This window comes from Aureobasidium subglaciale (genome assembly GCF_000721755.1).
Source record: "Aureobasidium subglaciale EXF-2481 unplaced genomic scaffold scaffold_24, whole genome shotgun sequence".
NCBI lineage: Eukaryota > Fungi > Ascomycota > Dothideomycetes > Dothideales > Saccotheciaceae > Aureobasidium > Aureobasidium subglaciale.
This window is the reverse complement of record NW_013566971.1, coordinates 1-23,781: the sequence shown is the minus strand read 5'-3', so window position 1 is coordinate 23,781 and position 23,781 is coordinate 1. Positions and strand designations below refer to the sequence as shown.

The following is a 23,781-nucleotide window of genomic DNA, read 5'->3' as shown; positions in this document are numbered from 1 at the left end:
CAACATCAAAGGCATTGCATTGGAAACGCGAAACTGTCACGGTGGTCCGTTGCCATGCTTGGAGACAGAGCTCTGCAAGCAGTGCAAGCAATGCAAGTCCAAGCTTACTTTACTTTCTGGCATGGCAACGGGTATCAAGGAGAGTTGTATCGATAATGAGATGTTAGAGCTGCGTGATGGAGGGATGATGATTGGGGAGAGGAGGGGGATATATATGGATGTGTGTGTGTAGGCTATGTGTTTGTCGTAACACCCAGGAGGGGGAAACAGGGAGTCTTTGAGTGTTTCGAGGGTATTTGATGCTGCGTTTTGGCCAAGGAGGGTATGTATGGGGTGGCACCCTGCTTTGGGGTATAAATGCTTGGGTTTTGACGACGGTGAGGGTGTGAGGGTGTTGGTATTCATTGGGCTTACTTTTATGTGGTGCAGATATGTGGATATGAGCTTTTGTACTCTTTCTATACAGTATTGTTGTCGATGGTCCTCATACTCTTTCATCTTTGCCATCTCATTTGTTTTACAATGAGCTGAGGACATGTTCTCGGTCAAGCATATCTGAAAAGTGAGATTCAAATGTAGCAAGACGAAGAAGCTACCTACAGACACTAGACTTATCTTCCTCACCTTAAAGACATGTGGAAGTATACTGGAAGAGTACACAAGGAGAAAGACTTAATGGTGCAGTCACAACATCGTCGTCGACCCGAAAACAGCTTGCTTGGGGTACAACCCTGACCATCAAATCAGAGCCGCCGATATCCGAAGCAAAAGCCGAAGCGAAATACCCAGCCACCTCAAGATCACCAACCACCAGATCACGTCGCGTAAGAATGAGAAAAAGAAAAGTGTCAAATTGGTATACCTGCTCGTCATAGAAAAAAGGTCCATCAAACCCGAAACACCACAACGCGCCCGTCAAAGCAGGACAAGAGCGCGAGAAAATGCCTATAGGATGCACGGTGTGCGCGTGTAAAAAGAAACCTCCGTGTCGCGAAAAGAAAACACCCACCCCCAGTGATCCAAAAACGGAAAATCCGCAGAGATATGCCAGAAAAGAAGAAAAACGCCGTCAGAATTCGTCGTAGCATAAGATTGTCATGCGGGTTCGTCAGATAATCGCTTCTTCCTCCTCGTCCTCATCACAACTCTGTACCTCCGCAATAGCGCGTTCGTAGTCAGCATCTGTCGCGCCGCCTCCAAGCGAGGGCTCAGTGTCGTAGATGTGTACGATGCTCTTTGTGCCTGTGGGAGGAGGTGATTGGATGGCGGCTTTCCAATTATTCCAGTCTACTTCGTCGCGGATGAGGAAGCCGAGAAGCATGGAGGGATCCATGCCTTCGAGGGGTATCAGATGGAGACGGCGTGTGTGGCAGGTAGCGATGTCGGCTTCGGAGGGTGATGAAGGGAGGAGAGGTCGCGTAGTGTGTGGGTCGAGGTAGAAGAGATGGTCGGCTTGAGTGCCGATGAAGTAGTGTGAGGAAGCAGGGCGGCCGCTACGAGAAAGAGTCAGCTAAGGGTTGTAGTTGTGCAGTGGAGAAATGGACGATACCCAGCGATACCGACGCTCTGTGGAAGACGAAGAGCAGCTTTGATGCCTTCTCTGTAAGAGGGAGTAACACCACTGATACCCAACATGGTTCCTAGCAGGATCAGGGTCGGCTGGAAAGAGCCATGTTTGTCACGAGCAACGCCCATGAAGCTGTCCTGATAGACGTTCGAGTCATCAGGACGAATATATACTCGAAGACCAGAAGGAGGATGCGAATCTACCAAGGCTCTGTAGAGTGTTAGCGAACATGGTATGGAGAAGTGATCGGAGAGGCATACTGAATGCAACGAGCAGCAGCCGAAGGGCCAAACCACTGTCCCGGATGCTTGCCACAGGCTTTGGCACCGTGTTCGACGAAGCGATGGATGGAAAAGGGAGCGGAAGGGTCATCTGCGAACAGAGACAATAGCCCACGCTCGGTGTCCGTCTGCTCTCCCTTGCGCCAATCTAAGTTCATCATCAGCCGAAAGTCGCAAAGAGTCTAAGACAAGCAGGAGTATCCGTACCTCTTCCCAGTTCGAGTATCTGCAGAGTGTTTGCCAACAGACTCTGACCAGTCCTAATCATGCAACCCCAGCCCGAGTCGCTCGTGAAGCCTCCTGAGTTGCCCAGCTGTAACAGACGAGTTCTGAACGATAGACCAGAGGCAGCATCGGGGTTGGTGGACTTTGCGATCTGAGGAAATTCGGAGCGATATGTCAACCAGATGCGAGACTCCAAGTCGTCGAGAAAGGCAGGTGGCCAGCCGTTGTCGTTGATGGCTTCTTTGGCTTGGATGGTTTCGAACTCGTCTTCTTGCTGCGGCACTGTCGTTGGGGCTGGTCGAGCCGTATCGCTTGTGGATGGAGTAGTGGATGGAGTAGTGGATGAAGTAGGAGGAGCAGGAGGTGACTGGGGCTGGGTGGCCTCGACTGGCAAGAGCTCAGGGTGTGAGTCGTATCTCTGGCCCAGACACCAGATGGCGTCGTTGTGCTTGTTGGTTGGCATGGGGTCCCAGAAAGATCTATAGAGGTGCCCGGCGAAGCGGACGAGGTTGTCACTGTTCATGGCAGTATCTGCATGAGATGGCCACAGCAGCAAACAAGTCTAGTCGTTGTTATCGTTCCTCTGAGCCTCAAGACCGTGATGGCTGCGTGATGCCTGGGGTTTCGGAGTTAGCGCCTTAAAAGCGTCAACGTGGGTCCCTGAACCGAGTGGGTTGAATGACGCCGCTTCGCTGAGCCTTTGGCCCTCCCACGCTTCACTTTCGCCTCCAAACGCTCCTGCCTTTCAGGAACAGCCTCATCTCTATTCAGCACACCTTTCGCTGTTTCTGCATTCGCTCGTCCTCTGTGTCAAGTATCTGTATTCTTTCAAGTTCGTTTTCGCACACCCGACTTCCTTCACAAGATGGGTAAGAATCTCCGAAAGAAGGCTGCAAAGTACACCCCGCCACGCAACAAGAACGCCTTTGCTTTTCGCGACGACGACTCCAGCAACCACACCGGTCAGTCTATCGCTCTCTCGCCAGCTACCTCTGTCAGCTGAACTTCTTCTCCCCAGGCGCAAACACTCCGAAGCCGCACTTTTCATTAAGAGATGAACTCCAGAGCACAGCGAAGCATGAGTGGTCGAAAGAGTCACGACTACGGGATCAGAAGATTTCCTTTGTCAGTGCTGGCTCAATGGCCCCGCTCGATGAGCCCAAGGTCGACAAGCCTGCTGTAAAGAAGTCCTTGAACTTTGCCCCTCAAGACATTGATTTGCGCAACTCGGAAGATGCAATGGCTCAGATGGACATTAACGCTCAACCACCCGTCGCCATTCCTTCGTTAGACGGCGCGAATGAGATCGACATGGACATTGACGAAACCGTGCACATCCATGCCGAAGTCACAATCCCCATCGAACAGCCCCCGCCACAGCAGCTCTCCGCTCCGTCGCCTCCTACCGAGGACGCTCCCATGTTCTTCATCGATACCGCCGGAGATGAGTCGCTCGCCTTTAAAGGTCCCAAATCTGTCCCCGCCCCTCGCGCTCGCGCTCCTTCGGTAGCAAGGTCGACATCAAGCGACGAGGTCGTCTTCCGTGGTCGCAATGGTGTCACAATCAGAGACGATCCTCCTGCCGTCGCTCAGAAGTCCGCGCCGAAGCCTGCATCGAAGCCATCAGCCAAGCCATCGTCCAAGTCCGCCGCTCAGCCCGAGGCTCAAGTCAACCCTCAGATGGAGAAGTTCCTGAGATCGTTAGACGACCCACCGGAGTGGGCAAAAGAGATGGTTGAGAAATCAAAGTCCAAAAAGTCCGCATCACACACTCCTGCTGAACACTGGCCTTCGATGGAAGAGGCCAACGGTTTCGCCGATCGTCTCGACCAAGATCTTAGTGGAGTTCGTGCTTCGCGCAAATCAAAGAATGCCAGAAAGAAGCAGAACCGCATCTTCAGACTTGAGCAGGATCTCGAGGATGAACTGTTGCGCGACTACATTGACAACATTGCCGCAGAGGATATGCCTACCCGTGGCCTCGGTGGCGATTCTGGCGACGATACGGACGAGTTCTTCGATGGCCTCCTAAACGAGGAAGAGAAGGATCCTGATGACGTCGACGTCACTGGCTTGGAGGACGAATGGGAAGATGAGTCTGGCTCGGAAGAGGAGGAAGATGACGACGAGGACGACGATGACGATGATTCTGGAAGCGAAGACAGCTCGGAACTCGAAGAACGCCTATTGCGCGAGGAACGAGAGGCATGGGAAGATGATGCCGACATCAGAGAACGACGCGCCCAGGCCATGACTGACGAGGAGCTGGCTCTCCTTTTCATGAAGCAAGAAGAGCTAGGTATCGGAGGTGACGACATCATGCTTTACGATGATCGCTTCGGAGACGTTGGTGACGCCCGCGCAGGTCTTGCCAACTACGCTGTCAAGACACCCAAAGGCAAGAAGAAGAAGAGTGGCAGAAAGAGCGACGTCTTCCCCGACGCCACTCTCATGGCAGATGTTCTGGAGCAGGACGCATACGGCGGCTTTGATGTTATGGACTACGACCGTCCTAGCTTGAGGAAGAAGAACAAGGGCCGTAAGAACGGTCCACTTCCTGAAGAGTTGGGCTTGTCCGACTCTGATCTTGTCGAGGAGTTGCAAAACCAATGGGCCAATGACCGCTCAAAGAAGGCCAGCAAGAAGGCCGAGCGCGAGGAGCTGCGCCAACTGGGCATGCTCGGCAAGAAGAACAAGTTCAAGCCGGACATGAACCAGCGCTACACCGAGGGCATCACCATGGGCCAGGTCCGATTCGAGCTCCAGGACTTCTTGGAGCAGGAAGACTTCACCACCAAGGCCTTCCCGCCCATGCAGAAGAACGACCGTAAGGTCCTCCACGAGATCGCCAACCACTTCAATCTCAAGTCCAAGTCAGTCGGCAGCGGCAAAAACAGAGCCCCCGTTCTTATCAAGACGAAGAGAACTGTCGAGTGGAGCGAAGAGCACTTCGGCCGCGTCTCAAACTTTGTCAGCAGAGGATACATGAAGAACTCTTCTCACAAGCCCAAGAGCACACTCGCCGGCGACATTAGAAGAACCCGGCAGATGGGTGGTGGCGGCGGCGGTGCAGCAGCATACCGTAACGGCGATGTCGTCGGTCACAATGCATCAGAAATCCCAGCCAGCAACTTCGGCAGAAAGCTCATGGAGAAGATGGGCTGGGCAGCTGGCATGTCACTTGGAAAGGAAGGCTCTGGTGGTCTTTTGGTCCCTGTACAAGCTACTGTAAAGTCGGGCAAGGCTGGTCTAGGCTAGATGACTGCAACCAGTCTTGTCTCTTGCTATCGCTGCAAATGTCTGATTAACATCTTTCGGCGTCTTGGGAATGGTGTGCATGGTGTTACGATTTGATGATGAGAATGGCGTTTTTCTTCATTGTTGAACTGTACTGGAACGGGACACTGAAACGTCAGCATTCGAGTCGTTTGCACTGCATTGATAGACGGAAATGCATATATAGACCCTTTTCGAAAAAGAATATTTCACACGACCGTTTTACTCTTTGATACAAAGTTCTCATTTCTTGCGTGCTGAATCTACTATACATGACACTGTCGAGCCATCCATGCTAGAGTAGAGCAAGTCCGGACGAAGAAGCAGTCGCACGAGTAGAAGATGGAAAAGATCACATATAATCAAGAGAGCTTTGATTCAACATGACATTTGCAAAGTATCCAACAAACTCACTCTTTTCTCTTTTTTTTCTTCCCACACTTCCTTTTCTCTTCCTCCTCTTTTTTTTCTTTCAAGTCTTTTTCTTCAACAAACCCTTGAAGAAATCAAAACTATTACTATCACTCTGCAACTCCCACTTCCTGCCCGTAGGTCTATCCTCCCAACCCAACTCCTCGGCCACCAAAAGACCCCAATCCCCCGTGATGCCCGCAATCCTCGCTCTAACACCACCTTCCTGTTCCAGCGTGACGATTTGTCCCGAATGCAACCAATTCCCATAATACTGATCCAACAACGGTGAAAAACCTCCATGGCAGAAACGAAGATATAGAGATTCAAAGTTTACGAGGATTGACGCGAGGAGTTTTTCAAGCTGTATGGGGGCTAGGTTTGCGGCGTGACAGAGGGCGTTTAGGGAGGTTGTTGGGGCGGTATTGGTGACGTTTATACCGATTCCACAGATAAGCGTGTAATCACCACCTGAATAACTGCTGTTGATAAGTATACCACCGATTTTCGCATAAGAGGCTGGATCCGAGGGGTTTGCGTGAGGGCCTTTTGAAGGGTCGAGGGCGTAAATGTCGTTGGGCCATTTTAGTTTTATGGGGAGTTTGGTGTAATTTCTATCGTAGGATTGGATGCCGGAGACGATGGCGAGGGCGCAGAGGTATTGGATAAACACTACTGGGGCGGTGGAGGAGAGGGAGATTGGGTGGTGGAGGATTGTGCTGAACATGAGGCTTCCGGGTGGGGATACCCAGACGTTGTTTCCTCGTCCTCGGCCGGCGACTTGGGTGGTTGCTGTTGCTGTTGTGCCGATGGGAAGCTTTGCGAGGAGGGTGGGGTTCTTTTCGAGTAGTGTGTTTGTGGAGGTCACGACTTCGCCGTAGAGGAGCGTGTTGCCGAATGATTCGGAGGTGTTGTGGTGGTGGCGGCTTTTGTAGTGGGCGAGGTTTGAGAAGTAGGCGTGGTGGTTGAAATAGGGGGTTTGTTTTGTGTCGGGGAGGGAGGTGTCGTGGATGAGGAGATTTTTGATCACTTTGTCGTAGTCGACAATACCGGTGTCCTGTTTGGTGCCCTCTTTCTCGGCAGTGTTCGAGGTAGAGCCAGTCAGTGCGGTAGGGAGGGCGTCTTTCACCACAGCAGGTAGAGCATCGGCGATCTTCTGAAGACTGAGAGTGCTGGAGCTATCGCTCTTCCATGGTCCACTTTGCTTCTCCAGACGGAAAGTGTCATTCTCACCTTTGATGACATGTTCGCCATCGACTTCCTCGACGACTTCAGTCCAGGAAGAGACAATCTCTGAGATGTCTGATGCTTCCGTAGCAGAAAGATGAAGGCGAGATAGAGACGGCACACCTTGGTCGTCTTGACTAGGCTTCAATCCTAGCTTGGCAAGACATGCCTTCATGAAGTCACTACGCTGTTTGTCGTCTGCAGCAAGAGCCTCGACAATTCTCGGGTACGCCGGATTGTCAGCACCCTTGGTGAGGTTGACTGCGGCGAATCTGATGCGGTCAGCTCGTAGTTCCACAATCGTAGAACACAACTTACTCGGGATGCGGGCCGGTCAGGACGACAGAACCTTCTCCGACCTTGCGGTAGACTACTGCTGCAGTACCCTCACCAGAGTTGACGTGGAGACGTTCGGTATAGCTTGCCAGAACCTGCACGCCTTGATCCTTGTATTTCTCGGCATCGACAAAGACACCGCCACCATTGTAGTAGGAACGGAAGGTCTCGGGCACAGCACCACCGACGGTGCTAAGAGCTTCCTTATTGACGCTCAGCTCTGCAGCTCTAGCACCAGCTTCGCTGTGATAGACGAAGCCAGGGAAAGCAAGACCTCTGCAAATACCAGGATAGAAGCCAAGCTCTCGATCACCACAGACTTCCATACCCTTCTTTCCAGCTTCGAACTCGCAGCGCTTACATGCGTAGTAGCCACCAGCACAGAGACCAAGGTAAGCACCACCTTTGTTGACGTAGGCAGAGATCTTGCGGTTGCCCTCACCATTCAGAGTGCGGCAGTATCCTACGTCTGCACCACCAGGCATGACGAACAGAGCACAAGATGCGGTCCATGGTTCCTTGAGGACAGACTCTCCAGTGATGGGAATGACAGCATAGTTTGGTCCGAGAAGCCGGCGCAAGGACCAGAGACAGTGACGGACAGATTCGACAGTAGAACCATTGCCTGGACGGAACTATCAGTAGCTATAATGTAGACTTCATCAAAGACACATACCCGAGTAGACAAGCACATTAACTCTTTTGTCGGCCATGATTATGAAATTGTGGCAATTACTTGATTGGTAAATGGCCGAGAATCCTCGCTGCTTCTTCGATGACCAGCACTTCTTGTTTCTTTCAACACTCGACAGGAAATTTGAAAATGGCGGCAGAAAGAGATCCCAAGCAAAATGCTGCAAGTGCAGTCGAAGACGATGATGAGCCAGATGATTGGTAAGTTGCAATCTCTTTCAAGGACTCTGGTATGACTCGGAAATGCTCAGACAGACTGCAGGGACAAGCGTATCTTCAGCACTGGGTGCTCAGGTAAGTGGCTGAGTGTCTCTCCAGATGGAAAGACAAAGACACTGAAGTGGAAAACAGTCGAAAACACACGCCTGAACGATTGCTTTTTCGAAAAGAAGGATTGGAGACAGTGCAAGTCGGAGGTGAGTTGAGCAAGCAGCGGCCTCGGTCTGAAAAGTCTCGGACTTTGGCTTCGGTGCTCCGGAATGACTATTGACAAGACAAATATTGATTATTCTGATACAGATGGAAGAGTTCAAGCAATGCTGGAAGAAGCAGGGCAATGATCGCAGGACCGATCAAAAGAACGTCTGAAATGAAGGCCAGTTGAGCAGCAGGTGAGCTTCATGATTGCACAGCATGAGAGCTTGCTGGTCCAACGGAGGATGATGAAATGCAACCGCAATGGTCGCCAATCAGAGAAACACTCTCAACTCTGAGCAATTGTACAATATACTGTCTCTATCATTCCGTGTCCTATGAACTACGCGTGCCAGATGTGATCAGGTATCAGACAGAGCTGCATCATGTAGGCGGTAAGTACCATAGTGGTTGTGTTTTGACGAGGCAGCTTCCATGTCTCTGCGTCGCCACGCCATTTGCTTACAATAAACCATTTCCTGCCTGAAATCTTCCTCGCGCAACAAAACCAAATACATAGCAAAATGCGCACCACATTCCTTCGAGAGGTCGCCACTGCCCTCGAGTCAGCCGTCAGCTCATCGCAGCGTAGTATCATCCGCACCCGCTCATCTCACCTTGCGCCATCAACCTACAGGAGCTTCAACTCACAAACTCGCCGCTATGATGGAGCTGCTCCCACCGCGCCCAAGCCGGCTCCTCCTCGTGCTCCCACAGCTCAGCCATCATACACACCTAAGCCTGCTGCTCCAGCCGCCGCCGCACCAAGCGAGCCTATGCGATCGCTCACCGAGGGTCTAAGTGATCCTCCTCCGACGCTGGAAGAGGGTGAGAAGCAAGTCGACTGGAGCCGCTCTTTCCACGGAATCTCTTCAACACCTTTCAGCGCAGAGGCTGGCGCCATCTTGATGCAAGAGGTTCCTTTCGACGACATTGAAATCAAGCCCGACGGCATCATCTACCTGCCCGAGATCAAGTACAGAAGAATCCTAAACAAGGCTTTCGGCCCCGGAGGATGGGGTCTCGTGCCTCGTGGAGAGACTATCGTGACGGACAAGCTTGTTACCAGAGAGTACGCTCTGGTTTGTGGTGGACAGTGAGTTTTGCGCGACATTCCCGATCGACTGTCGCATGTGCTAACACCTTTCTTCAGACTCGTTTCGATAGCCCGCGGCGAACAACAATACTTTGACCCTAATGGCATCCCTACGGCGACCGAAGGCTGCAAGTCCAACGCTCTCATGCGCTGCTGCAAGGACCTGGGCATTGCGTCTGAGCTCTGGGACCCGCGATTTATCAGAAAATACATGAAGGAGATGGGCAAGGAGATTATCGTCGAGCACGTCGTCACAAAGAAGAGAAGAAAGCATTTCATGAGAAAGGATGACGAGCTCAAGTACCCCTTCAAGGAGGTCATCATTCCTGGTCAGTCTCCTGTTAGAAAGTGAGAGGATCTCGTATAACAACAGAAAAGGGAGATCTTTGGCGGATGAAGTGTAGGATATAGTAGAGAAAGACACCATGACATGCTGCATGCTTTGCGACCAGAAATGCTCTTGCCTAAATGAGAATTGTACATGGTATGATACATGGCTAATAATACAGGTCGTATGCTCGTGTCCAGAAGATGACCTCTTGAGTATGTTTCGGTGTCCTTGATGCTCAGTCTACCACAGCTTCCACGAAGAAGGCTTGGGCTCGCCTGGTGTGACATTTCCCGAGTTCAAGTCGGCGAACTTCTGATTATCCTCCTGCTCCTTCTTCTGACGGCGCAACTCCCTTGCCCTCTCCAGACGGGCTTCTTTCTGCTTGCGCTCGACTTGCTTGCGGTCGATGATTTCCATGGCACGCGTCATGCCCTCCTTCTCGGCCAGACGCTTGTGCTGGCAGTATTGGTACATTGCGGCGGATCCAATGACGAAGGTTCCAACAGCCCAGTTCGTGGCGGACTGAATCGGTGCTGGAGGTCATTGTTAGCAGATGCGATTGAGGTGTGCAAGAGGCGAGAGCGACGTACCCCTCCAGATGGCTCTCGAACTGCCTACTACAAATCCGGCAGTCATTCCAGTAAGAAGAGAGTCTCTGACACATGGCTTCTTGGGTAGATCGGCAAAGTCGTCAATCTTGATGGTCTTTGCAGCGTCTGTAAGGGTGACATCTGCGGCCGAGCCACCAGCGGTGTGCTGTGATGCTGCAGCGGCGTAGACATTTGCATTCTCAGGTGCCTTTGCGTGTGTCGCTTCGGCATCCTTCCATTGCTCTGATGTGAAAGCCTTTTCTGTGGCTGCGGGTTGCCGTGTCGTATCGTCTGACATGGTTGTGTATGGGTTGTGAAATGTTTCTCAGACGAGGTCGCGAGTCTTCTTGAATGTCAAAAGTCGATGAACTCATTGCGGCAAAGGCAATCGCGGACCCTGACCACCACGCGAGCCGAGCAGGCCGAGATGCAGCTCAGCCCTAATCGATCTCCTTTAGATCTGTTCACGTCCGCGTCGCGAGCTTTCGCGTGTCGAGCGTGTCGTTTACCGCCGCTTGTCTTTGTTTTGCATGTCGTTGATTCGTACATGCTCAATTCTCGTATACCATTACTGCTGCACTGCTTTACGACTTATGATTTTTCATTCTGAAAGGACTTGACTCGACATTCTTTACATTACATCGACACTAATCGGAGAATCACAACTTACACACAGCCATCATGGCGAGACAGAACGGCCAAAACTTCCGCCGCATGGGCAGAGGCGGCAACACCTCTTATGGATCACGGAAAATGAAGACTGCCGACATATCAACGCTACGAGGATCAGAAGCAACGTCACAGAATGAGAAGCTCGAGGCCACACGGCTGGCTCACAAGATCGACGAGGCCATGGGCTTCGAGCGTTTCGAGGCTGGAAGGAAAAGAGAAGGATGGCTCGTCAATATGCACAGTACCACCATTGAAGACAGCAAGAACCAAGGAGGTCGCGCGGGCGTTGACTTTTACTTTTTGCAAGACGACGGAAACACCTTCAAGGCCACCCTCGAGTACGACCCTTATTTTCTTATTGCAGTCAAGAGAGGGAAGGAGCCAGAAGTCGAAGAGTGGTGTAAGAGGTCTTTTGAAGGCATGGTGAAGACTGTGCAAAGGATAGACAAGGAGGACCTGTCAATGGTAGGCAAAAGGCTTCACACACATTTGAAACACTCTGCTAACTCGTCTCACAGCCGAACCATTTGCTCGGACATCGACGAAACTTCCTCAAACTCACTTTCGCCAACGTCGATCACCTACTACAAGTCAGAAGGGGCATCTCACCCGTCGCCGAGAAGAACAAGAGCAAGATGAATGCCATGGACACATATGCCGAGGTCGCGACTGCGAATGCTGGAATTGACATGTTTGACGACGACTTCGAGCAAGCAAACAAGGCCAGCATCTTCGACGCCAGCGACTTCATCGTTGACATCAGAGAGTACGATGTACCCTACCACGTACGAGTGGCCATCGACCAGGACATTCGGATAGGAAAATGGTACACCGTCGACGCGAAACACGGCCACATCACTTTGACCTGCATCGAAGAGAGGCTACAACGTGCTGACCCCGTCATTCTCGCCTTCGATATCGAGACTTGCAAAGCGCCGCTCAAGTTCCCTGATGCTGCTGTGGACCAGATCATGATGATTTCGTACATGATTGACGGCCAAGGTTTTCTCATCACTAATCGAGAAATCGTATCCGAGGACATTGCCGACTTCGAATACACGCCTAAGCCAGAGTACGAGGGCCCTTTTCTAATCTTCAACGAGCCGGATGAGAGAGCGCTTCTCGAACGATTCTTCGAGTGTATCAAGGAAGCCCGCCCTACGATCATCGTCACATACAACGGTGACTTTTTCGATTGGCCATATGTCGAAGCCAGGGCTAGTATCCAAGGCATTGACATGTACCAAGAAATTGGTTTCCGCAAGAACAGCGAGGATATCTACCAGTCAAATTACTGTGCGCATATGGATGCTTTCGCCTGGGTTAATCGTGACAGTTACTTGCCTCAAGGAAGTAGAGGTCTCAAGGCTGTCACAGTTGCCAAACTTGGCTACGACCCCGACGAACTGGATCCGGAGTTGATGACGCCGTATGCACAAGAGCGACCACAGACGCTAGCAGAGTACTCCGTCTCAGACGCCGTGGCGACATACTACCTCTACATGAAATACGTTCATCCCTTCATCTTCTCACTTTGTACCATCATTCCGCTCGGACCTGATGATGTGCTACGAAAGGGTACAGGTACACTTTGCGAAATGTTGCTCATGGTTCAGGCCTACCAGAAAGAGATCGTCCTACCCAACAAGCATCAAGCACCGCGAGAAGCTTTCTGGGAGGGGCATTTGCTCGAATCAGAAACTTACGTTGGTGGTCACGTCGAGAGTATTGAAGCTGGTGTCTTCCGTGCCGACATTCCATGCAACTTCGCTGTCGATCCGGCTGCCATCGATGAACTAATTAAAGAGCTCGACAACGCCCTTAAATTCAGCATCGTAGTAGAAGAAAAGAAGTCACTGGATGACATCGAGAACTACGAAGAGGTCAAGGCTCAGATCTTGGAGAAATTGATCCAGCTCAAGGAGACGCCAAATCGCAAGGAGAAGCCTTTGATCTACCATTTGGACGTCGCTTCCATGTACCCCAATATCATGACAACAAACCGTCTGCAACCTGATTCTATGATCGAGGAAGCAGATTGCGCTGCTTGCGATTTCAACAGACCTGGCAAGACTTGTGATCGAAGACTGCCCTGGTCCTGGAGAGGAGAATATCTGCCTGCGAAACGCGACGAGTACAACATGATCCGGCATGCCTTGGAGAGCGAGAAGTTCCCGGGAAAATACGCAAACAGCTTATCTCGAGGCTTTTCAGATCTATCTCTCGACGAGCAATCAGTGCTGGTCAAGAAGCGACTACAAGATTACAGCAAGAAGATTTACCACAAGATCCACGAAGCCAAGACCATTGAGAAGGAAGCCATCATCTGTCAACGAGAGAATCCATTCTACGTCGATACGGTCAAAGATTTCCGTGACAGAAGATATGATTTCAAGGGAAAGCAAAAAGTCTGGAAAGGCAAGACTGAAGACCTGAAGAAGGCTGGTGCTTCGGCGGCTGAAGTCGATGATGCTAAGAAGATGATCATCTTGTTCGACTCGCTCCAACTTGCCCACAAGGTCATTCTGAACAGTTTCTACGGTTATGTCATGAGAAAAGGTTCTCGCTGGTATTCCATGGAGATGGCCGGTGTGACCTGTCTGACTGGCGCTCGTATCATTCAGATGGCGCGTCAGCTAGTAGAGCGCATCGGACGACCACTCGAACTCGACACTGACGGTATTTGGTGTATTCTTCCTGCGACCTTTCCCGAAAACTTCGCCTTCAAGATGAAGAATGGCAAGAAGGTCGCCATCTCATACCCTTGTGTCATGTTGAATCATCGTGTGCACGACGGCTTTACCAACCACCAATATCAGGAGCTGGTAGATCCTCAGACATTTCGCTACGAGACACATAGCGACAACACTATCTTCTTCGAGGTCGACGGTCCGTACAGAGCCATGATTCTCCCCACATCCAAAGAAGAAGACAAGAACTTGAAGAAGCGTTATGCTGTCTTCAACCATGATGGTACTCTTGCTGAACTGAAAGGTTTCGAAGTCAAGCGTCGTGGTGAGCTGAAGCTGATCAAGATCTTCCAAACACAAATTTTCAAGTTCTTCCTCGAGGGCACCACGCTTGAAGAAACGTACGGAGCGGTCGCTACGGTCGCAAACAGATGGCTGGACGTTCTAGACTCTCGTGGTTCTACCCTTGCTGATGAAGAGCTTATTGATTTGATTTGCGAGAACAAGAGTATGGCTAAGACACTTGAGGAGTATGGTGCGCAGAAGTCGACAGCCATCACCACTGCGAAGCGTCTTGCCGAGTTCTTGGGAGAGCAGATGGTCAAAGATAAAGGCTTGAACTGCAAGTACATTATCTCGTCAAGACCTAGAAACGCTCCCGTCACTGAACGTGCCATCCCGGTCGCCATCTTCTCGGCTGAAGAGTCAGTCAAGAAGCATTACCTTAGGAAGTGGATGAAGGACGACCCGGGAGACATGGATCCTCGCACTGTTATTGACTGGAACTATTACCTTGAACGTCTTGGTTCGGTCATTCAGAAGCTCATCACTATTCCTGCAGCTTTGCAGAAAATTCGCAATCCTGTACCTCGTGTCGCTCATCCCGAATGGCTCGAGCGCAGGATCAGAATCAAGGATGATGTGTTCAAACAGAAGAAGATGACAGACATGTTTACAAAGAAGCCCCTGGAGGCTGCTGATATCAATTCCGTCAATGGTCGAGTTATCGGAGACCTTGAAGACTTTGGTTCATCGTCGTTGACTGTGCCAAAAAGAGCTATCGTTGCAAGAGTGGCCTCTTCCCAGAAGCGAAAGGCTGCCGAAGTCGAGCCCGTCGTACCTGTCAACCCGTATGACAGCCTGCCGCCGAACATGCCTTCAATCACTGAGGATTATGAAGGTTGGCTGCAATACCAAAAGAAGAAGTGGAAGATTCAGAAGCAAGCTCGCAAGAGAAGACGCCAGCTCTTTGGTGAAAAGCGAGTTGACAACACTGATGCGATTGGCAACATGTTCCGCAACCAGAGCGAATTGATGTACAACTCGACCTGGCAGATCCTGCAGCTCTGCGAGGGCGAGAGTCCTGGTGAAGTCAAGGCCTTCGTCTTGATTGATCAGAAGGTGCATCAGCTCAAGGTTGTAGTGCCGCGTCAAGTCTTCCTCAACTTGAAGGGAGATGATCTGCCTGATGTCTCTGTGGACGGCGTGTCAGCTGAGAAGGTGGTCAACTACACTCTTCCGAACGGCCATCCCTCAGTGCATCTCTTCAAGCTCAGTATGCCTGAACATGTCTACATCAAAGACGCGGACAAGCTCGCAGCGCTCTTCAACCACTCGAGTGTCGAGGGAGTGTACGAGACACAAGTCCCTCTTGACATCAGAGCAGTGCTTGAGCTCGGTAGCACCTGTACCTTCGACGAGAAGCAAGCAGGTGTTTTAGGCAAAGGTATGACCCATGGTTTCGACCTGTCAGCCTTGCACTATGTGGCTCCCAAGCAGCCTTATCTGTCGTCTTCGCCCATGAGCTACCTCTATCTCTACCACGTCATTGCTGGCGAGCGTCAGATCTTCGCATTGTTCTGCTCATCGAAGAAGGAAGCTCAGGTTGTTGTTTTGAACAGATCGCGTGCTGATCAAGGTATGCCCAATGTAGACCGCATCTACCAAGACATGTTTGCCAAGAAGCTGGAAGAAAATCAGGGCGAGCAATGGCAAGACGTCTTTGAGTACCAAGAAGACATCCACTTCAAGACTGTCAATGTCACCACCAAGAAAAGAGCGCTCCAGGAGGTTGGCGATGCTATCAAGAAGATTCAGAAGGAAGAGACTAGCCCTCTGATGGTTGTCATCCAGTCTCAGCAACCTCGTCTGCTCAGACATGACCTTCCTGTCCTGCAAGATTTGCCCATGCTACCTCTGAAGTCTGATGAAGATGACAAGAGACTGCCTCCTCTCGGATGGCAATCATTCGTCGCAAAGAGACTAGTTGGCCATTACCTCGACCTCGGATCATGGATAACACACTTGATCGAGCTCAGTCGTTATGGCAATGTACCTCTCTGCAACCTCGAGAAAGATGATCCTCGCTTCTTGATCGATATTTCGTATGCGAGAAGACTGCAAAAGGAAAAGGTTGTGCTTTGGTGGTCAGCCAATCCTCGCCCGGACCATGCTGGCTATGAGAAAGACGATATACTGGCTGCTATGGAGACTGTGGACATGCCTTCGGTGAACAACCCTGGAACCTACTCTTCGGTGTGCATTGATCTCAGCGTCAAGAATCTTGCAATCAACACGATTTTGTGTTCTGCAGTACTCAATGATGCTGAAGGCAGTGATTCGATGGGCTTGTCAGTGCCTCCGCCCAACGAAGAAGGTATCGAAGACATTTCGCACGTTGTCTCTGGCGAAAACACCTTTGCTCAAGCAGGTATCATAGCTCTGCGAGAGATGGTCAGAGCTTGGTGGGAAGAAGCTTGCCGTGGTGGTGGCATGGCAGATGTCATGGTCCAACACCTGGTGCGCTGGATTGAGAATCCTGGCTCTTTCTTGTACGACAAGTCACTGCACTACTACGTGCAGATGATGTCGAGAAAGGCCTTGCAGCAACTCATGTCTGAGTTCAGACGTGTTGGTTCGCACGTTGTGTATGCCAGTGCAAACAGATTGCTCTTGCAGACCACAAAGGCTGAAGTTGGCAATGCTTATGCCTACAGTCAGTATATTCTCAAGACTGTCAACGCCAAGCCATCATTCAACTTCCTCGACCTCAGCATTACCGAGTATTGGGACTACCTGATCTGGTACGATGAGTTCAACTACGGAGGTAAAGGATGTGCAGAGGTCGTCGAGGCTGAGAACCAGACTCTCAACACCATCATGGAGTGGCAGATTGGCACTTTCTTGCCGAAGATTCTGCAGCCCATGTTCAATGACTGGATTGTCGAGTATATCGAACTCATGCACGGCCGCAAGAGACCTTCGGCTGGTATTGCCAATGGCGCACCTAGACCTACACAACTTCCCATCCATGCATCCATTTTCGCTTCTGAGAAGGACGATCAGACTACTCCTGGAGATGTGCTGGCAAAGACTTTCTCAAAGCCTCTGGCTAAACAGATCAAAGCCTTGATCAAGCGTCAAAGAACAGAAGCAATGCACGAAGAACTAGCTTCTGACTGGACATTCCCCGACCTCCCCGGCTCTTCTCACACACTCCAAAATCCAGTCTTGCAATTAGTAAAGAGTATCATGCAAGTACTTTCTCTGGACAAGACAATCACCCTCGAAGCAAGACTCTTGCGCAAAGAATTGCTGCACCTTTTCGAGATCCGCGAGTTTAGCTCTGAAGGTGCTTTTGCAAATCCGTCCAGCAGTTTGGCTATCAAACAACTCAGCTGCTCTGAATGCTGTCTCCCGCGGGATATCGACCTCTGTCGCGACAGCGATATAATCCCCTCTGCCTCCACCGACACCACAGCCCCCCGCATTCTCACCATCCGCTGCCACAACTGTGACGCCCTCTTTGACCGCCTAGCCATTGAAGAACGTTTGTTAGCAGAAGTCCAGAAACTAGTCTTGCAATGGACGACGCAAGATCTCAAGTGTGGGAAGTGTGGAAGGATACGACAGAATGAATTTATGGACCATTGCAGTTGTGCTGGAGAGTGGATTGTTACGTGCAAGAGGGAAGAAGTTGTGAAGCAATTGAGAGTTTTTGGAAGTGTGGGGGGATTCTATGGGATGAGGATGTTGGAGGATGTTGTGGGGGGTGTTGTTGCTGCTGTCTAGTCGGATTGCTGGGTACTCGGGGGACTACGCATTTTCTCAGGCGCTTGGGGTCGGTTTCTAGGATGCGATGGCGTTGATGATTGATTCAGGGGATCCAAGGGATTGCGATGGTGGGAAATGTACAGAATCATAAATTCATGATCGACTGCATGATACCTCAACTCAACTTGGCAAATGTTCACGCGGGCGTCTGTTCAAATTCTTGATAAGAGACGTGATGTCCCTAGAGAAAGGTTAATGCTTGCTACGATCCATCTGCTACGTTGCTGTGCTGGCGTGCAATTCAGCCTCCAAAGCAGGGTGCGTGAGTTCTCCGGCAAAAAATGGCTCGGTGCTGCCACTATCCGTCCTGACTCCAAGGGATCGAGAAGTAGCCCTTCCATTGAGCAGGCTAGCTCACAACAAAAACATGTGCACTACAGTGTACCTCACCAACCATCTATCCAGTACAAGAGAGAGCTGATCAGAGAGAAAACGCTTTATTGAAATTCTTGAAAGGTCAGAAGGTTGATGATGTCAACCGAAGCTAGTTTTCACAGACCGACGCCTCGCTCCTTCCTCACATAGCTTGAACATGCAGGCCCAAAATGCCACACAATAATCAGAGCAGCATGTTTGAGTGTTTTGGAAAGAGCAGCTCGTGGCATGTGAGACAAGCGAGCAGATTTGGATTTCGTGCCAAGGGCCCATCGAGCGTGAGCAGAGCTGGGGTACATTGTCGTCGGTACTCTATTTGCTTAGCTGATGGAAGGATGATTGATGAAAACGCAGGGCTTTGCATGGGTGGAAAGGGTGGGAGCAGGATAAGGGCTTCAAGCAAGATATACAAATCAGCTTCGATGAGCTGGCGTGACAATTTGAATTTCGGAAAAAGGCCTTTTTAAAGATCGAACTTGTAGATTGGGGTAGTGTATCACTAGTCGTGCGTTGTGGAGTGCAGTGTGATTGCATGTCCGCGAACCAAGAACAAGATCCGCGCGCCTCTCGAAGGCACGGTGTCTCCTGCCGAAGATGTCATGTTTTTGCCCTTTACGGGTCTGGCCATGACCTTGTACTTTTACGTTTTCCCCATCCCTCGTCTGTTGCAACACTATGTTATCTGGTGTGAGAAAAGCAGGTGAATGTGTGGCCTTTTGAAGTTGGGCTTTGCACAGGAAATGGCACAGCCCTGTGGAGGTCGGTCACGGGACCGGAACTTTCCTCTGCTGACGGCGCTTCGAAGGCCGAAAATGAGGAGAAGGCAAGCGTGCCAGAGCGCGGGTGGTTCTTTCCAGACAGAAGGCACTCCGAGGCATCAATACGCGCGTGTCCAACGACTCGACAGACCGACTTTTTGTTTTGCATTAGGTACGTTTGTTTATTCTGCCTCTGTTCGCGACATTTGCACCAGGCCCAATGCCCGTCATGGCCCACCCCGGTCTGAAGAGCGAGACACCTCATCTCCCGCCCAACCACCGTCACACACCCACACCCATCTCCAGCAGCGCCGACATCATTACCGAGCTCATCGGGATGCGATCCTCGTTTCGTCCCCAGGCATCTCTATCAATGTCTTGGCCATAGCACCATCGTGTCGCCGTCCATCCTGCTCCCATCGTCGTCATCTCCCATACATGCTCGGTCGCGTAGAGACGCGTCACACTCGGCATCCCAGTACGCATAGCTAACCCACCCATCTAGGGCGTGTGCCCCATGCTGTAACCAGCTTCGACCATGAGTGCGCCGTGGCCCGGTCAGAGCAATGGCGTCTACATGAACCCCAACATGTCGTCGCTCTATGCGAACCCCAATTCCTCGAACATCGACCTCAACTCCTTTGCCCAGAATGGCAGCATCAATCCCCAGCAGGCCTTTGGCGCGCCGCAACAGACCTACAACGTTAACCCCGTCGTACCCTCGAAGCGTCCGCGTCCCTCGGAAGACCAGATGCATCACTCGCCGCATGCCCCGTCACAGTCACTAGACATGTCGCGATCGCAAACACCGATGCAGGCTGGCGCGCCTTTCGCATTCAATCCTCAGCAGCAGCAGCAACAGCCCTACCAAGCTCCGCCCACTCCTTATCAACACCTGCAGCAGAACCCCTCGGCCTCGTCTAACGCGACTCCGTCACCGACCATGCAGCCTCTGCAGTTCCGCCCACCACAGCAGCCTCCTCAGCGCATGTCGACAGCTTCACCTGCTACTTTCGCACAGACCATGTCTCCTGCGCCGCCGACCGCTCCCAATAACATGATGCAGCCTGGCCCTTTCACTCCTCAGCAGCAACAATTCGGCGCAAACTTCAACCCGGCCTCTTCACAAGCCATGAACATGTCTCAAGCCAACACTTCCGTGCCTCAGCTGCAGCAACAGTACCAGCAGAAGCTGTACCAGCAGCGCTTGCAACAACAGCAGCAGCGACTCCAGGCCAACAGTATGGCACAGGTGCGCGCCAATGCTGCTCAGACTGCTGCTGGTTTCAATCCTGCGGCTGCCGCGGCCAATGCCAGTGTTGGAAGTGCCAATGGCATGGGAGCTCCTGGACAGTCGTCTGCGCAATCAAATCAGCAAAAGCAGGAGTCGTGGATGCGTTCGTTGCAGCAGTTTTGTCAACAGAACAACAGACCCTTCAACCCTCAGCCCTCGGTCTGCGGGCGACCTCTACCTCTTTACATCATCTGGGTCATCGTCTTGCAACACGGCGGCTCCACGCGCGTTACACAGTTCAATGGATGGCCCACGATTGCCCAGAAGGTCGGCTTCAATCTCCAACAATATCCTACGGCATCACAAGAATTGCAGCAGTTATTCGAGCACAACCTGGGACAATATGAGCGCGTCTTCATGCAGGCCAGAATGCAACAACGTCAACAGCAAGCTTCACTTCAAGCCCGTCAGTTGGCTGGTCTAGGCGCCCCGAACGCTGGTCAAGCCTCGCCAGGCCGTCAGAACGATCAGCTCTCCGCTCAGCAGCAGACGATGATGCAGATGCAACAAAAGGCTCAGCAACAACAGCAGCAGCAAATGCAGCAGGTTCAGCAACAAGCTCAGCAGCAACAGCAAGTACAGCAGTCGCAACAAGCACAGCAGGTCCAGCAACATTCTACTCCTGTGCCTATGATGAATACTCAGCAACAACAACAACAACAACAACAACAATTGCAGATTCAACAACAGCAGATACAAGCCCAACAACAGCAGCAGCTACAACAACAGCAAGCCCAACAGCAAGCCCAACAGCAAGCCCAACAGCAAGCTCAGCAGATGCAACAACAACAGCAGCAGCAGCAGCAGCAGCAGCAGCAACAACANCACTCTACTCCTGTGCCCATGATGAACCCTCAAGCCACACCAATGCAGCGTCCAACTCCCACGCCTGTCGCCAATGGAATGGCTACTCCGCAATCTGCCATGCAGCACCCGGCTCTGAACGAGTTCCGTCGTACTTCAAGTGTTGGCAAGCTTGACTCTGTACCACTACCAGATCAAGAGCTAGCCCGCGTTTCTGCATCGCCGGCGATCAAGGCTCCATCGGAAGCAGGCGGCACTCCGAGCATCAAGCGTGAAGCTAGCACTGCTGAACTCAAGCATATCACCGGTCAAGAAACAGAGTATGAGCCGCATCGTCGAAGCCTAGATTACTATGGTGGATACGATATTTTGCCTCTGGCCAAGCTCGGCGGCGAGCTTGCTCGTCTAGTTCCTGATGTCCCCATGGTAGATGAGATGGGGCTGATAGACATCCGAGCTCTCACCTTGAGTCTACAGTCTGGCATTCATGCCGAGACTCGTCATGCCTTGGATCATTTGACGTTGATCTCGATAGAACCGCGCATCAGCCTAGATCTTGACAAGTGCGAAGACTTGACAGACGTGCTCGTCGATTGTGCAGAAGCTCAGCTCGACATCCTTGCGGATGGTGCTGCCGAAGTATCTGACGGTCTCGACCTGCCATGTTACGAGGACCTTGTCAAGCAATGCCGCATTGAGAACGAGTCGCTGCAAGACGTCCCTGCCGTTGGCACTCAAGAATACGAGCTGGATCGGGCTGCTGACCGCCTCATCGCCGTCACAACACTTCTGCGCAACCTTTCCTTTCACGAAGCAAACCACCGCCTTCTGTCATCCAATTCTGTTGTCAATTTTGTCTCAAACGCCCTCCGTCTATTGGGCACTCGGAACACCTTCCTCCGCAGCTCGAGGAATGTTGCAGACTTCTACAAGGACATCATTACCTTCCTCTCTAATATCACTGGTGTCCTGGAGTTGCCAAGTCGTGATGACGCTCTTCACATTCTTCAGTTCATCCTCGCATTTGCTCCCCAGCCGGCACCCACACTATCATCCGATTCTCCGTTACAATTCAACTCTTACGTACCTTTGGCGCAACGACATCTTCCGCTGGCAGTTGACTGTCTTGCGAAACTCTTGGCTCGTCAAGAACCTAATCGATCTCTGTACCGCAGCATCTTCACTTCGTCACAAACACTCAACTCCTCTGACTCTGTCCCGCCGGAGGATCTACTTACCTCCGCTTTTGCTCTGAGCATCTCAGTCTTGCCTGAGCGATCAAAAAGAGTCTTCTCCACATCGGTTGAACTCAAGATGGTTGAGGCTAGAAAGCCTTTGTTGACACAGGGCATGCTGGCAGCTGATATCCTAGCCTCGATGGTTCCAACAGCTCAGTCGTCTGATGAGTCTGACGAGAAGAATCTCGCTCGCGCTTGGCTTGGATCTGATGATCGTTGGCCTGGAGGCCTGTTGCGCATGGCTTTCGTGCTTTCAGTCGATCGCAGTGCGCAAGCACACAGACCACAGCCAGGACATCCGCACATGCCACCAATGGATCCAGACATGCAAAGCTATGGCCTCATAACACATCGTGGGCTTGGTATGTTGACTCGCTTGGTTGAGAAGGCTGGGTTGCCAGCGTCGGGCAAAGCCAGAACAGCTTCCGAGGATGGTCAGTCAAGAAACGGTGCTCGCGATGACGATGACGAGGAAGATTCAGATGAGTATGATGAGCTTGACAAGCCAATGCCTAGCTGGATAGCAAGGTGTAACCCGGCTCCTCAGCGCGAGACGATTCTCGGCGCTCTGCTATCGCCAGACGCAGATAAAGTAGCCCTGAAGCTGTTGTGCAAGCTTTATGACATGGCTGCCGCTTGAGCAGCAACAAGCATAAACAGAGCAGATGGTTATAAACAAATGAGAAAACAGAAGTGATTTAGCACGACAAAAAAAGGAAACGAAGCTACTACTACAAACATCATCGAGTTAGGCATATGGGAATTAGCGGTATAAAAACACACGTAACGTATCCAATATTTTCTGTTTCTGTTACTTTCTTATTGTCTCTTTGGTGAAGTCCTTAGGGGAATCTGTATGCACGTTCTTGAGCCTCGAGCAGATGATGATGACGATTTTTTTGAGAATACGAGATCTTTGCGAAACGCCATCTTGCATCATGCATGAACAACATCCCGGGAGCGGCTGAGTACAGCTACAGCTACCTCGGCTACCCTCCCTTCTCTTGACACAATTGGAGTTCGTATTCACCGTTGCATGACTTTTTTTTTTTTGGAGTCTGGCTGTCCGTATGAAACTCCTCTTGACATGCGGTGCAGCGGTGGAAACCAGCCACATGGCGAGTTTAAAAGACGATTTAATACGAGCGCCTCTTGCAAGATTCACTTTTTTTTTTTTCTCGCACGACGCAAATAAAGACTTTGGAGTAAAAGACAGGGTTTACTCTTTTGTGCTTATCTTTTTGGTATATGAGCAACGCCACGAATTGCGGGCGATTATCGTGTACAAGTAAGTAGATGAGGGGCTTTTTACTGCACAGGCGGACTCCGCCTTTGTTCGAGTTGACGAGTTGAGTCAACCACCAACTAAACAACAACCAACACATTTGCC

The 23,781-nt window shown here is 51.3% G+C and overlaps 8 protein-coding genes across 8 annotated transcripts; 5 read left to right on the top strand and 3 right to left on the bottom strand.

Moving 5' to 3' along the window:
* Positions 1–846: 846 nt before the first annotated feature.
* Positions 847–2,689, bottom strand: AUEXF2481DRAFT_43367 (uncharacterized protein). Its single transcript, XM_013485046.1, has 4 exons — positions 2,056–2,689; positions 1,828–1,996; positions 1,550–1,777; positions 847–1,493 (listed from the first exon to the last, which is right to left on the bottom strand). The coding sequence occupies exons 1-4, from the start codon at positions 2,594–2,596 to the stop codon at positions 1,109–1,111; spliced, it is 1,323 nt and encodes a 440-aa protein (XP_013340500.1). The 5' UTR covers positions 2,597–2,689; the 3' UTR covers positions 847–1,108.
* A 113-nt stretch (positions 2,690–2,802) lies between these two features.
* AUEXF2481DRAFT_43366 (uncharacterized protein) lies at positions 2,803–5,569 on the top strand (the record flags this gene model as incomplete). The annotated part of the gene is made up of 2 exons (XM_013485045.1): positions 2,803–3,035; positions 3,092–5,569. Coding segments are annotated over exons 1-2 (2,332 nt in total), but the record flags the coding sequence as incomplete, so codon positions are not given.
* Positions 5,570–5,821: 252 nt separating this feature from the next.
* AUEXF2481DRAFT_7957 (uncharacterized protein) lies at positions 5,822–8,036 on the bottom strand (the record flags this gene model as incomplete). The annotated part of the gene is made up of 3 exons (XM_013485005.1): positions 5,822–7,259; positions 7,306–7,948; positions 8,000–8,036. 3 exons carry the CDS (start codon positions 8,034–8,036, stop codon positions 5,822–5,824), a joined length of 2,118 nt encoding a protein of 705 aa, XP_013340459.1.
* Positions 8,037–8,126: 90 nt separating this feature from the next.
* Positions 8,127–8,764, top strand: AUEXF2481DRAFT_43365 (uncharacterized protein). Its single transcript, XM_013485044.1, has 4 exons — positions 8,127–8,217; positions 8,279–8,310; positions 8,368–8,432; positions 8,536–8,764. Exons 1-4 carry the CDS (start codon positions 8,147–8,149, stop codon positions 8,602–8,604), a joined length of 237 nt encoding a protein of 78 aa, XP_013340498.1. The 5' UTR covers positions 8,127–8,146; the 3' UTR covers positions 8,605–8,764.
* A 442-nt stretch (positions 8,765–9,206) lies between these two features.
* Positions 9,207–9,878, top strand: AUEXF2481DRAFT_69182 (uncharacterized protein; the record flags this gene model as incomplete). Its single annotated transcript, XM_013485099.1, has 2 exons — positions 9,207–9,526; positions 9,584–9,878. 2 exons carry the CDS (start codon positions 9,207–9,209, stop codon positions 9,876–9,878), a joined length of 615 nt encoding a protein of 204 aa, XP_013340553.1.
* A 219-nt stretch (positions 9,879–10,097) lies between these two features.
* Positions 10,098–10,745, bottom strand: AUEXF2481DRAFT_7954 (uncharacterized protein; the record flags this gene model as incomplete). The annotated part of the gene is made up of 2 exons (XM_013485004.1): positions 10,098–10,390; positions 10,448–10,745. The coding sequence occupies 2 exons, from the start codon at positions 10,743–10,745 to the stop codon at positions 10,098–10,100; spliced, it is 591 nt and encodes a 196-aa protein (XP_013340458.1).
* Positions 10,746–11,128: 383 nt separating this feature from the next.
* On the top strand, positions 11,129–17,880 carry AUEXF2481DRAFT_69202 (uncharacterized protein; the record flags this gene model as incomplete). The annotated part of the gene is made up of 2 exons (XM_013485103.1): positions 11,129–11,584; positions 11,638–17,880. The coding sequence occupies 2 exons, from the start codon at positions 11,129–11,131 to the stop codon at positions 17,878–17,880; spliced, it is 6,699 nt and encodes a 2,232-aa protein (XP_013340557.1).
* A 1,364-nt stretch (positions 17,881–19,244) lies between these two features.
* Positions 19,245–23,180, top strand: AUEXF2481DRAFT_43359 (uncharacterized protein). The gene has a single exon (XM_013485043.1). The coding sequence runs from the start codon at positions 19,594–19,596 to the stop codon at positions 23,029–23,031; it is 3,438 nt and encodes a 1,145-aa protein (XP_013340497.1). The 5' UTR covers positions 19,245–19,593; the 3' UTR covers positions 23,032–23,180.
* Positions 23,181–23,781: the final 601 nt, after the last annotated feature.